We start from the raw sequence: 12,370 nt of genomic DNA, 5'->3' as shown, positions 1-12,370 counted from the left end.
ACATTTTTAAATTAACCCATATTTCTTATCTATGCTCTGCCACATGGCTTGGTACTTTTTCTTAGTACAGCAAATTCATCTCCTTCTTTCCACTTCTCCTTCAGATCCTTTGACTTCATCCTTCTTCTTCCCAGCATTCTATCTGCCCTGAAAATCCCGCCTAGCTACTGGCCAATCAGTTCTTTATTAACAATGAGAACAATACATATTTACAGTGTGCAAAAACATTATTCCATGATTATTCTAAGATTATGTCATGTGTATGTCAGTGTTCTTTGATAAGGTCTGTGGTGTCTCGCTCTGATACTGGTCCTCATGCATGCTAGGAGATATACTATCAGTGCCACCCCCCCTTTAAATTTTTTATTTTGAGACAAAGTCTCATTCTGTAACCCCGACTGGCCTGAATTTTCAATCCTGTGTCTCAGCCTCCTGAGTGGCTGGGGTTAGATGTTTTTGCCCCAGGGTCCAGCTTCAGATGTCTTCACTAACATCTAAAATATCTCAATTCTCCATAGTTAGAGACTCAGATCTTTCCCCAAATTTACATCACTGCAAGAAAACACTGACAATTATCTTTGTTCACAAAGTTCTTTTTAAAGATAAGATTATTTCCCCGAGGAAGGCTGAGAACTAGACTCAGCCCAGGGCAGAGGGTCAGGGTAGCAGGATTTTGAGTGTACCAAGTGCCTGTGCTTGTGGATGTATGTGTTGGTGTGAGTGTGTTGGTACGAATGTGCCCACACAGGCGCATATGCACGTATAAGTGCATGTGTATTTGTGAATGGGCCAGTGTGAATGTGCCCTTGTGAAATATCCTTGTGTATAGGTATGAGTGTGTGCCTGTGTGTCACTGTATGTGTGTAGGCAGATGTAATGTATGCTTGTGAGCATGTCAGTGTCTGTGATGGGGGAGTTACGTGTTGGTAAATGCTACTGAGTGTGTAATTGTGAGTGTGTGCTTACGAATATGTCATTGGCCCCGAGAGAGGCAGCATCTGAAGCCTCCTCGTGCCCCATTCTCTCAGATGTTGTGACTGGGAGAGGTAGAGAAGGCTTCTCCATTGACACCACTAAGCAATCTCTCTAGCAGAGTAAAACACCTTTGAGCCCTCAGGCTACAGGACCAAACCCTTCCTGCCTTAAGACCTCCTTTGAGGCTGTGGAGGTGAACGGTATGGAATGAGGTGTTTATGTGCTGTGGGCTGGCCTGCTCAGGGTGCACAGACAGCCCTGGCCCAGATGTGCGTCATCCCAGCCTGGCTGAGCTGAGCTCCAAGGCAGGCTGCCTGGTTTTCTCCTCAGGAAGACTAGTCAATGGGGTCAGCCAGCGGGTAAGCTAAAGTTAACTTAGCTTGTTATTGCTTTTTGTTGATGAGGGGAGGGACCAGCTGCAGGGAGGCCGAGCCATTCAGAAACCTGGTGCGTGCGTGCTTGTGATTTAATACACCAGGGCAAAGTCTGTATTCAGCCAAGAGAAAGCAATTGACAATGATTTGAAAGTCCGGGCAGGACTCCCCAAGGCTCTCTGTGCTTCTCTGAGCTTCCACTTCATTATTTGCTTGAGGAATATTTTTCCTATGAAGTTATGAGTCCTGGAAGCTGGGGAAGCGCGTGGCCTCCTGGGAGCCATCAGAGACTCCCTTTATTGGAGGAAGCTCTGACTCCCCCCCCTCCCCCCCCCCCCCGTAGATGGGGGCGGGGCAAGATTCCTGGTGGGCTCTGTCCCCAAGCTCTGGGGCGCTGTGCTGCGTGATGGTAGGGGTGGGGGGCAGCAGTTCATAGACAAAAGCTAGCTGGTTCTAGGGGACAAGACTGAAAGGCAAAGCCCAATATCCTGGGTGTCCCTGAGCCAAGAACATTTTACTTGGGTCTCAGAATTCCATGGCCTGCTGGTGCATCGGGGCATGCTGCTGTTGAAAGGGACCTCTTTTGACAAAGAAGCAAAACGGATCGAAGGCACTTGAGAAACTTAGTTCAGGTCAATGTGCAAATGCATGTAAAATACTTTGAAGAATTCAGACGTCAGATGTTCTTGTTAGGAAGTAGCTTGTGAGGGAGTGTAGCAGGAAGTCTGGAAGTGCCCATGAGCTAAGAGATCTAAGAGAAGATGACGATGAGGTCTATTTACAACCTTCCTATTGTGTGCCAGGTACAGTAGAGACGTGCCAGAGTGGATTTGTCATCTCAGGAACTGTGGGTGAGGGGCTGGAGAGATGGCTAAGTACCGCTGCCACGGAGGACTTGAGTTCGGTTCCCGGCACTCACGTCAGGTGGCTCACAACCGCCTGTAACTCAAGCTCCAGGGGATCCTATGCCTTCTTTTGGCCTCCATGGGCACACACAGATGCAGCCACATAAATAAAATAAGTATTTTTAAAGCAAGGATTGTGGTTGAGGCTTGAAACAAAGCTTCGCTGATAGCCCGAGGACTGCAGTACTGGGCTACAGAATACCAGAGCCAGCTTGAGCACCTTAGAGAGACCTGCCTCAAAATCAAAAATAAAACCAGGGCTAGAGATGTGTGATAGACTGATTAGCATGCATGAGGTCCTGGGCTCAATACCTAAAAAAAAAAAAAAAAAAAAAAAAAAAAAGTGAGCATAATATTGATGCTCAGAGAGGGGGTTAGCAGGGCAGGGAACATGACCCCCAGTGGAGGCACAGGAGAGGTAAAGGGTGGAGGGGACATGGCAGACTATTTGTAGGATGTGGGGAGCTTTGATGTTCAACCTAAGGAGTCTGGACTTTATTCTTCAGCTCCCAGGGACTCAATGGGAGGTTTCCAAGCAGGGATTTGGTTTTATGGCAAGCCATCACATAAATACACCCTCACTGAAAGATGCTGTCACCGTTCCGAAATCTATAAAGCCAAGATGGAAGTCTTCCCCCACTGAGCTCCCCTGTTCTCTATGTCATTTCATTCCTGTGTAGCTGTAGGTACAGATACACAGTTAGGCTTCCAAGTCTGTCTGTCTGTCCCTCATACACACCCTGCCTGCCTTTAAGTGTTCATTATTACATACTAGCACATGGTGGCCTATGCCTGTAATCCCAGCAACTCGGGAGGCTGAGGCAGGAGAATCACAGTAAATTTGAGGCTAGCCCAGGCCACACAGCAAGTTGCAGGTCAGCCTGGGCGACAGAGTGTGTCACTGTCTCAAAAAGAAGGAAGCGAATATTTACCATGCTATGAACCATGCGACCTCCTGGGGCACCCCGCAGTGTCTGTCCGCTCTGCTCCATGGGCACTCCTTCATGTCATTTCAGAACACGGCTTCGTTGGATACTCCCCAGAACTGCTAGAGAACAACACTCTGCCTGACTACAGCCCCGGGGAGTCTTTCTTCACTGTGTTTGGGGTGTTCTTCCCAGCAGCCACAGGTAGGTGCTTCTGATTCTTTCTCACTCTTGCCTTAGGGGTGTGAATGCTTGACTCCCCCAAAGTTCAGCATCACAGTTGGCCTGCATGTGCTCTCCGAATGTGTAGCTGACTTTGACGATGTGTTAGCCCTGACCAAAAATCCATTATTTTCACAGTGGGTTTGCCTGCTCATAATGTCTGAGGGCCTCAACCTGATTTCGACAGTCTTCACGCCTTTGTACAAATTACATATCCTGACCAAATTAGTAGAAGGGGTGTATTTCTCTTGAGGCACAACAAGATGGATTCCTTAGCAGGACAAGCTGCCTCTGTCGTTTCTAGAATGAGTTTGGACTGTTCCCCCCTGCCCCCTCCCTGTCCCATTGTGTTTTCTCCCAGGGATCAGAGAAATTAGGCCCCTGGGCAGAGAGTCCACCTCATTATCCTGCCTCCCCCCTTTTTTGCTCTGTATGACTTTGGAGCAGACTGTAGAAGAACTCTTGCCTCATGTAGATAGATTCCTGGCCTAGAAGGCAAGAAGGTCACATGTGACAGGTGGCCCGTGGGAAATGCTCAGGACAGGGCCGTCTCCAGAGCACAGACCAGACAAGCATCTCTGTTGCTGACCTGGAGCCCTTACTGGTACCCTTTCCCCACATAGGCAAAGGGATGGGACAGGGAGAAGCTCCCGGGGTGTCTAACAGGAAAGAGACTCCACACAAGTGTTGGCAGGGATGTGGGGAATCCAAACTCACCCGTCCTCCTGATGGGAACATAAAATGGTGACACCACTTTAGAAAAGTTTGACCGTTTCTTAAAAATTCCATATGCCGTCCCACCTCTAATTATCTGGAAGCAAGTGCTTGTGTGAAAATTCAAAGCAACTTAATTTGGGCTGGAGAGAGACGGCTCAGTGGTCAAGAGCACCTACTGCTCTTACAAAAGATGAGAGCTTGGTTCCCAGCTCCCACATGGCTCACAACTGCCTGTAACCCCAATTCCAGGGGGTCAGACGCCCTCTTCTGGCCTCCACAGGCACTGCACTCAGTACACACACACACACACACACACACACACACACACACACACACACAATAAAAACAAAATACTTAAAATAGTCAAAGTAGCTTAATTTGTAGAGTCTTCAAATGGAAATAGCTTGAATGCTTGTCAACAGGCGAGTAGATAAATTGTGGTACAGCCACACAGCAGGGAAAACAGTATAAAGGGAAGAAGTTATTAATAGGTGCAGCAAATATATATAAGCCTCAAAATAATTATGCTGAGCAAGTCAGATAAAAAAAGACTCAAAAAGTTAAAAAAGTAAAATCACATAAACCCTATTTATCTAACATTCTAAAGAGCCAAGCTTTAGTTTGCAGACAGCAGGAGGATGCCTGGGGATGGAGGTGAGGGGATTCTGGGTTATGCTGGTGGCTTCATGGGTGTATCTGGCTGTTTTGTTGAAAACATGCAGCTTACCGAGCCTGAGTTATTCTTGAATAAAGCTGCTGAAGTCACAGAAACACTTTAATCATCTTACCCAACCCCACCCTCTTCTCCGATAAAGGCCCAAGGTAAGGAAGGTGGCTCTTATCTGCATTTCCTACCTCCTCCTGCTCAGCTCTGCCACACTCTGCCGAGTGTCTCCCCAAATGAAATGGATCCTTCCAAGGTCGCTGGTGACTTCCGTGTTACTAAGCAGTGAGCAGATCTGATTTCCTGCCTTATTTGACCTCCCAGCAGCCACTGCTTCCTCTTCCTCTCGAAGGCCCATCACACACCGCTGTTGTCTGTCCGTCCCCCGCTGCCTGCTTGCTTCTCTTCTCTGTCTGCCTGTCAGATGTTTGGCTTTCTCAAGCTACTCCGAGCCCCTTCTCCACGTTCCCACTTATTTTTGTGTGCGAGTGCATGTGTATGTATGGTGTGCATATGTTATTTTTGTGTGCAAGTGTGTGTGTGTGTGTGTGTTTATGGTGTGCATATGGAGGTCAGAGGACAACCCCAGGGGTCATTCCCCAGGTTCCAGCCATCTTGGTTTTTGAGACAAGGTCTGTTGCCGGCTTAGAACTTGCCAAGTTGGCCAGGCTGGCCGGCCAGTGAGTTCCAGGGACCTGCTTGCCTCTGACTCTTCAGTGCTGGGGTTACAAGCCCATGGACCCTACCAGGCTTTATCACATGGAGTCTAGAGATCCGGCTCAGGTCCTCTGTTTGCACGGCAAGCTCTTTACCAATGGAGCCGTCTCCCCAGCCCTGTTTTCTTCTTAATCTTTCCCAATCCCCTTATTTAGTGATCACCCCAAAGCTGAGGACTCCCACATTCACCCCGATAGCCCAGGTGTCTCCTCGGCACATCCCATAGTTTCTTTGTTGGCCTGTATAACATCTGGGATGTTTCAGACTCAATGAATTCAGAACCAAACCATTTTTGCCGACTGGCTTTTCTCTTTCCTTCCTGTTCTCGGGGATGGCATCCAGCAACAGGGACTTACCCTGAGTCCTCCCATCTTCCTCCTAGAACTCTCCAGGTCCTGACAAGTTTACCTTGCAAATAGCACTGGATTCTCTTCACTTCCCCTCACCTCCACCACATGACCACTCTGTTCTGAGCCACACCCCTCGCTTAAATTGTTGCCCACCCTTACCCCACCCCCAACCTTGGAAATGAGCCTGAAGCTAGGGCTGGGTAGGTAGACTCCCGGCCTGCTGATCCAGATTGGTCGGAACAACACATCTCTTTGATTTCTATAAAACGAAAAGAGAGTCGGTCTCTAACTCTTAAGATTCTACCCAGTGAGATGACCTAAGATTCATCCCTACCCGGCTGACTTAAAGCGAACGTCGGTCATTCAGGATGCCACTGCCGGGTGCTGCCATGTGTCCGTCAGCTCCAGCTTTTGGGCTCTCCCCCAGCACCGAGGCACTTTAGGCAGTCTTACTGTTGGGCCTCTGTACAGCGCCAGGCCTGCCCACGTCCTCTCCGCAGGGCCTTCACGTTTCTGCTGCCTTGTGCTTGTAATCCCAGATGCTTTGGGAGACCTGCTGAATTTGAGAACTCTGCATTCAGGGCCTAAGTGTTTCCCAGGCCCTCCTTTTCTGGGGTTCTCTGGATCCCTACCAGTACTGCCAGGGAGTGGGTCCCAGGCCCTCATTGTTTCAGAACTTGTGGGCCTGTCTTTCCCTGCTCCTAACCCTCCAGCCAATCTTCTGTGGGGATGGGATGGGGAGTACTCCTGCCCAGGCCCATCCACCTTAGGTGTGCCTAGCACAGTCACGCCAGCTCCCTCACAGAGAAGGGCCTCCCCTGGGTGTAATGCTTTGCTTTTGCCAAAATTCTTCATCGATTTTGAACAAGGGACCCCTGTCATTTTATTTGCTGTCATTTTATTTCCTGTTTGGTCCCCCATGCTGTCACCAGCCATCTGCCTGATTTTTTTTCCCACTGCTTTGAATCTGTGAAACATCCTAAGGAGCCAGGCTGTGGAGGAACAAGCCTGAACAATAGTCAGGCAAACTCTGCACCTCTCCCCCAAAGCCGTCAATCAAATCTCGGTCAGCTTCCACTTGAAGGGTCAGAAAAAGAATGAGGGAAAAGAGAAGAAATGAATGGAAAAAAAAGGTTAATATTTAAAACTGCCTACCAGCCCCTCCTGCCCTGACCCTCCTGGGCACTAAGGAGCACACAGTCAAGAGGTTCCAGCTGAGTTTCCTGGGCCTGGCAGGGAGTCCCCACCAGGTGAAGACCCTGAACCAGAGAGGCCAGGGTAGCCATTGTGCCTGGGCAGGAGCCATGCCTCGCTGTGGGTCACTGGGTCCCCAGGAGGTTGTCCTTAGAGTGTGGTCCTGATGTCTCCTAGTTGGTGAGTAAAATAAGGGAGCGGTGCCTGCTCTGAGTGGGGTGGGTGGTGACCTCTCCAGATGAGAATTAGCAGTGGCCTGCAGCTTGGGAATGCCACTTGGCAGGCAGAGCTGAGCTGATTTAACTTTGAGATCAGTTGCCAGGGCAGCCACTCAGCTTCCTGTCTTTTCTTTTCTTTGTGTGTGTGTGTGTGTGTGTGTGTGTGTGTGTGTGTGTGTGTGTGTTGCTAGAGATGGAACCCATGGCCTGCTACATGCTAGACAAGTACTCTACCACTGAGCTACATCCCAGTCCACTCGGCTTACTGTCTTTTAAATCACTTTTCCCTCTTGAAAATCACACTGCAAATTCTGCTCCAGAGAGATTTCTCCTCTGGATTTCTGGATTTCTTTTGAGACATCTGAGAATATTGGTTGAGATGTATTTCCTGAGGCTGAGGAGATGGTTCACTGGGTACAGTACTTGCCAAGCAAGCCCAGTAACCTGGGTTCTGATCACCTAAAGCCACATAAAAGCCAGACACAGGAGTGCAAGCATCTACAGTTCCGCTGTGCCAACGGGAAGATGGGCAGTGGAGACACAAGAATCTCTAGAAGGTACCAGCCCGCTAACCTGTGTTATGCAAGGGCGTTGTCTCAAACATGGTGGGAAGGCGAGGAAGCCTGTCTGCCTGCCACACACACCATGGTACATGCTTGGCCACCCCCATGCCCCACGAACAAATATCCACTCCCCAACACATACAGACATTCACAAACACAGATTTATTTTTTGCACTTTATGAAAGTATGATTTTGTAAGAGTCCACATGTGAGATTATAACACTGAGTAGAATGTCCTCCACATTTAGGGCCTAAGCATTTCCCAGGCCCTCCTTTTCTGGGGTTCTCTGGGTCCCTACCCGTACTGTCAGGGAGTGGGTCCCAGGCCCTCATTGTTTCAGAACTTGTGGCCTCTGATCTGAGTTTGTTTTTACCGACTGGGGAAGGATTGGGAAAGGACCTGATGAAGATCATACAGATAATTAGGAAGCAGAGTGGGGGCCCGGCTGCCCTCCCCTGGCTCTGTTTACTAGGGCCCCAAAGTAAACATGGAGGCAGGGTGACCGATTCACACCGCTTGTTTTCCCTGACAGATGTTCGGTTAAGCTATGAAAAGCATGGATGATTGGCAGTTTCCATGGTGATAGATTTGCCAGGGATTAGCTGTGAGTGAGTCATGGCTGGGGCTCCCTCCCGCACCATCCTGTTCCGGGCTGTGGGGAGGGGAGTTTTGAAGAATAAACATTTTTGCTGCGTCCGTCCCCACCCCCAGAGCTGTATCACTTCCGTAACCTAGATACTTTATCCAAGGTGGGGGGATGACTTCAGAGGAGCCGCAGAGCAAGCATTAGGTGGGGTGGGGTGGCCCCACTGCATTCATGAAGCCTGACCTGCTGTTCTCACCAAGCTGGGCTCCACGGTGCCCTGGGGTCGGGGCTGCAGGGGAGAGAAGAGGGGCTGGCCTAGATTCTTCCTTTGCTTTGTTCTTCAAAGTAGTTTCCTTCTCCAGGCTGTACCACCAAATCCTCTGACCCCAAATAAACATCCCTCCCTACAGGGTTTTCCCAAACACACCCTTACAGAGGCAGCCACCCCAGGAACCCAGGCCCACAGTTCATGAGGAAAATACCAGTTGTGTGGAGTTACTTAAACCTTGTCCTCAAATCCCAAACTCTTACTGGAAAGGAAAAGAGGCCCTGGGGCCACAGTCAGCACTCAGGGCTGTGGCTGACCACACCCAGCATAAAGAACTTGGTGGGAAACCAGTGGGAAACCAGCAGCATTTACCAGAATGTCCATAGTCTTTGTCAAGGTCTATTTCTGTGATGCCCTTGACCCTTGAGCCTGACTTCCTGTTTACTCACATGTACCCTGGGAAGCTGTCTGTCTGCAGGACTGAAGGAAGCCCTGGTTGCCCTCTGCTTATGCCCCAGACCCTCCCCTCCCTGACCCAGGCTGTTAGTGCTGACCCTACTAACCAGTCATCCCCCCAACTGTTCCCCCACCCCCCTTGCGTGTTGTCTGTCATGAATGAGGACAAGCACCTGCCGGGCTGGAGGGGAGACTCCAGGTCTAGGGACCAGAGAGGACCAAGAAAGGATGGGGTAGATGCGGTTTCATTCTGATGGACTGTGGGCAGGAAAAGAGGAAGCTCTGCAATTATTATACACTTGGTTAATAATTTTATGGACGTTATGATTTTTATCAAAACTATTATAAGTATCTATAATTGTCATCGTCGTAGCCTAGTATGTGACACACAGTGCTGAGCTCTGGATGGACAGCCTTTCATTTAAACACCCCCCTCTCCCCAGTTCTATGAGAAACAGCTGTGTTACCTTAGTCCTTTTGCTATTGCTATCACAAAATACCCGAGACTGGGTAATTTATAAAGAGTAGAAGTTTATTCGACTGGTGATTCTGGAAGTTCAACAGCACAGTGCTCACATCCGATCGGCCTCTGGTAAACGCCTTGTGACTGTGTGAGAACATTCTGGAGGGGGTCCCATGGTGAAACATTGCACAGCATGCCAGCTCAGCTTTTCTCTACACCCCTACCCTGCTGTAGTCCTCCTCCACTTTCCTGGGTTGGAATTACAGGCATGTACCACTGGGCTGGGCTAGGCAGCTGGATGCAGAGAGTGGAGCCCAGGGCTTCATTCATGTTAAGTAAGTGCTTTACCACTGGGCCACACTCCTGGTCTTTTCTTCTTATAAAGCCACTAATGTCACCACGTGGTCCCGTTCTTATGACGTCTTATCCTAATTACTTCTCAAGTTCCATCTCCAAATGCAATTAACACAAGTTCCTCTCCCTGCCCCCCAATGTAGCCCAGGTTAGCCGGGAACTTGCTGTACAGCTGATCTTCCTGCCTCTGTCCTCCAAACACTGAGATTACAGATGGGCATCGCCATGCTCAGCTAACATGAACTTTTCACTTCAGTTTCCAACATTTGAACCTTTGGAGGAATTCTGTGGCACCTTCCATGAAGTCGACGACACCTTGGCTTCAAGGTCCCTCATTTGCCCAAATTCCTGCTGAGGCCCCACCCTAATTTCATATTCATAATCTTATATATCTATATCTATAAGTTTAGGCTCCATGTAACCTAGATCTTTACTTGAGGTCTACTGTCGTTCACCCAGATGGTAAACATGAACCCCATTGTTCTCAAGCACGAAGAGAGGACTCTGCAGGAGAGGACCCATGATGTCTGGGGCTATCCCTGTGCAGAAGCAAGCAAACCTTGCTTTGAGCCTTGGCATTTGCAAGGCCCTGTTCGATATTGTCTGTCCCAGCAGCATCCTTCCAGCTTTGAGGAGATGGAAGATCGATGAGTTCACTTTTCCTGCAGAAAGAGTCGTGCTTGGGCCAGCAAGCATCACCCCATGCTTCCCTTCTGGGACACCATCTTCTGGGTCTGTCTCATTCTTGTCTGGTAACATCAAGTCCTTTCTCTTCCCACTGAGCAGGAGCCTAGCTCTTTCCCCAAGGACCAATCAGCATTTGCTACTGATACAGAACCTGTCTGGAGCTAAAAGAGAGTGAGCATGAATCAGTCCCTCGTTTGGGGTTCTCACGGGTCCTCAGTGATCTGAAGGAAGGTGTGACAGCGACATGACAAGCCACAGGAATACAAAGCGGGCAGGGGATAGGACAGTGTACCATCTCCTAGAGCTGAGGGAGTGACCAGCCATGCTGGGGGCAGAATGGAGTCCATGCAGAGGAAGGAGGCAACGTGGTAACCAGTGAGGCACAGCAGCCAGTCAGCTGGCGATGGCTGGGGACCTTGCCAAAGGGCTGGATTTAGGAGGACCATGAAGGGGGTGGTTTTAGGGGTGGAGCTGGAGCTTGGGAAATACAGCCCTTGTGTGGCGGACCAGCCCCCACCATTATTTACCCCAGGGACTCTTGAGGAATGAGGGATAAGAGATTTAGTTAGAAATAGAAGGGAGAGAAACAGAAACAGGATAGACTCGGGTGCGCCTGGATCCTTATCCACCGGCCCAGAACTTTATTCCAAAGGTCTGTTTATAACAATGCCAAGGGGTGGAGCAAAAGACCTCCCCCTTGCTAGTTACAGTAAGTGTAGACCATTACAGGCACCTGATACTCAGGCCCGTGGTCCAATCAACCTCTTATGCAGTCCTGCTGGGTACAGTCACTAGGAAACCCAGTGGGCTCCAACACCCTTGACATCAGATTGTCAAGCAGTAGGGCCTCAGCTCTCCAGCTGAGCCTCCACAACAGGCCTTGGCCCCAGGAGGCAATCACCCCTGCATAGGGTTGAATTATGTATATGCATAGATATATATGCCTGTGTGTTTGTATGCAAACAGCCCACTGGTGCTTATAAAGCAAGGCTCTCCCAACTCTCACTACTCCAAACACCACAGAGGCAACCCCTTGTGCGTTCACAGGTGCTGGTTTTGAAGCTGTGTGTCACAAACCCTCTCATTGAACCTGTACCTTTAGACACTAACTTCAAGCTAGGAAATATGAATTTATGTTACCTAGACCACCCCCGTCCACCTCCCCAATTTTGATAAAGTTTTAAAATTGTTTATTGATTACTTTGATAATCTTTAATAACTTTAAATACTTAAATCCCTGTTATTTTATCAAGTTTAGTTTACATCCCTTTATTCCTTCCTTTGGTTAGGGAGCTGAGATTCTCTGGGTTGTTTTTTGGTTTCATATTTTGTCATTATATATATATTATGTGTAAAATATTTATGAGGAATACTTTAATTACTATCCTTATTTTAAGGGAATCTGTATGATCCTTTTATATTTGAGGTTCTGGGCAATGTCAGGAAATCTATAGTAAGTTGATTATACTCGGCGAGTGGACCAAACCTCATGAATAATTAAACTTTCAGTGAATAAACACAGTATCCGCCCGCCCCCACCAAACATTTTTCTTTGTTATGGTTACGAATGAACAGTCATTGGAATTATGAAAACAGACTTCTCAACATTACAGAAAATATCTTGTCTGTCTTATTTTATGTGTATGAGTGTTCTACCTGCGTGTTTGTCTGCACACCATAGGCATGCCCCTGGACGCCAGAAGAGGGCGTCTGGGGCTGGAGTTACTGAT

General features: G+C 48.8%; 1 protein-coding gene across 2 annotated transcripts in view; it reads left to right on the top strand.

Annotated features, from left to right (window-relative positions):
- The window catches only part of Slc12a8 (solute carrier family 12 member 8), a 133,378-nt gene that overhangs the window by 49,651 nt on the left and 71,357 nt on the right, over positions 1-12,370 (top strand). For both annotated transcript variants that reach the window (XM_059277132.1, XM_059277131.1), the window contains exon 4: positions 3,271-3,384. In XM_059277132.1, coding sequence (XP_059133115.1) covers positions 3,271-3,384 — 114 coding nt within the window. The remainder of the gene's footprint in view (positions 1-3,270; positions 3,385-12,370) is intronic.

The sequence above is a fragment of the Peromyscus eremicus genome, chromosome 12, assembly GCF_949786415.1.
Source record: "Peromyscus eremicus chromosome 12, PerEre_H2_v1, whole genome shotgun sequence".
Classification (NCBI taxonomy): domain Eukaryota; kingdom Metazoa; phylum Chordata; class Mammalia; order Rodentia; family Cricetidae; genus Peromyscus; species Peromyscus eremicus.
This window is presented reverse-complemented; position numbering and strand designations above follow the sequence as displayed.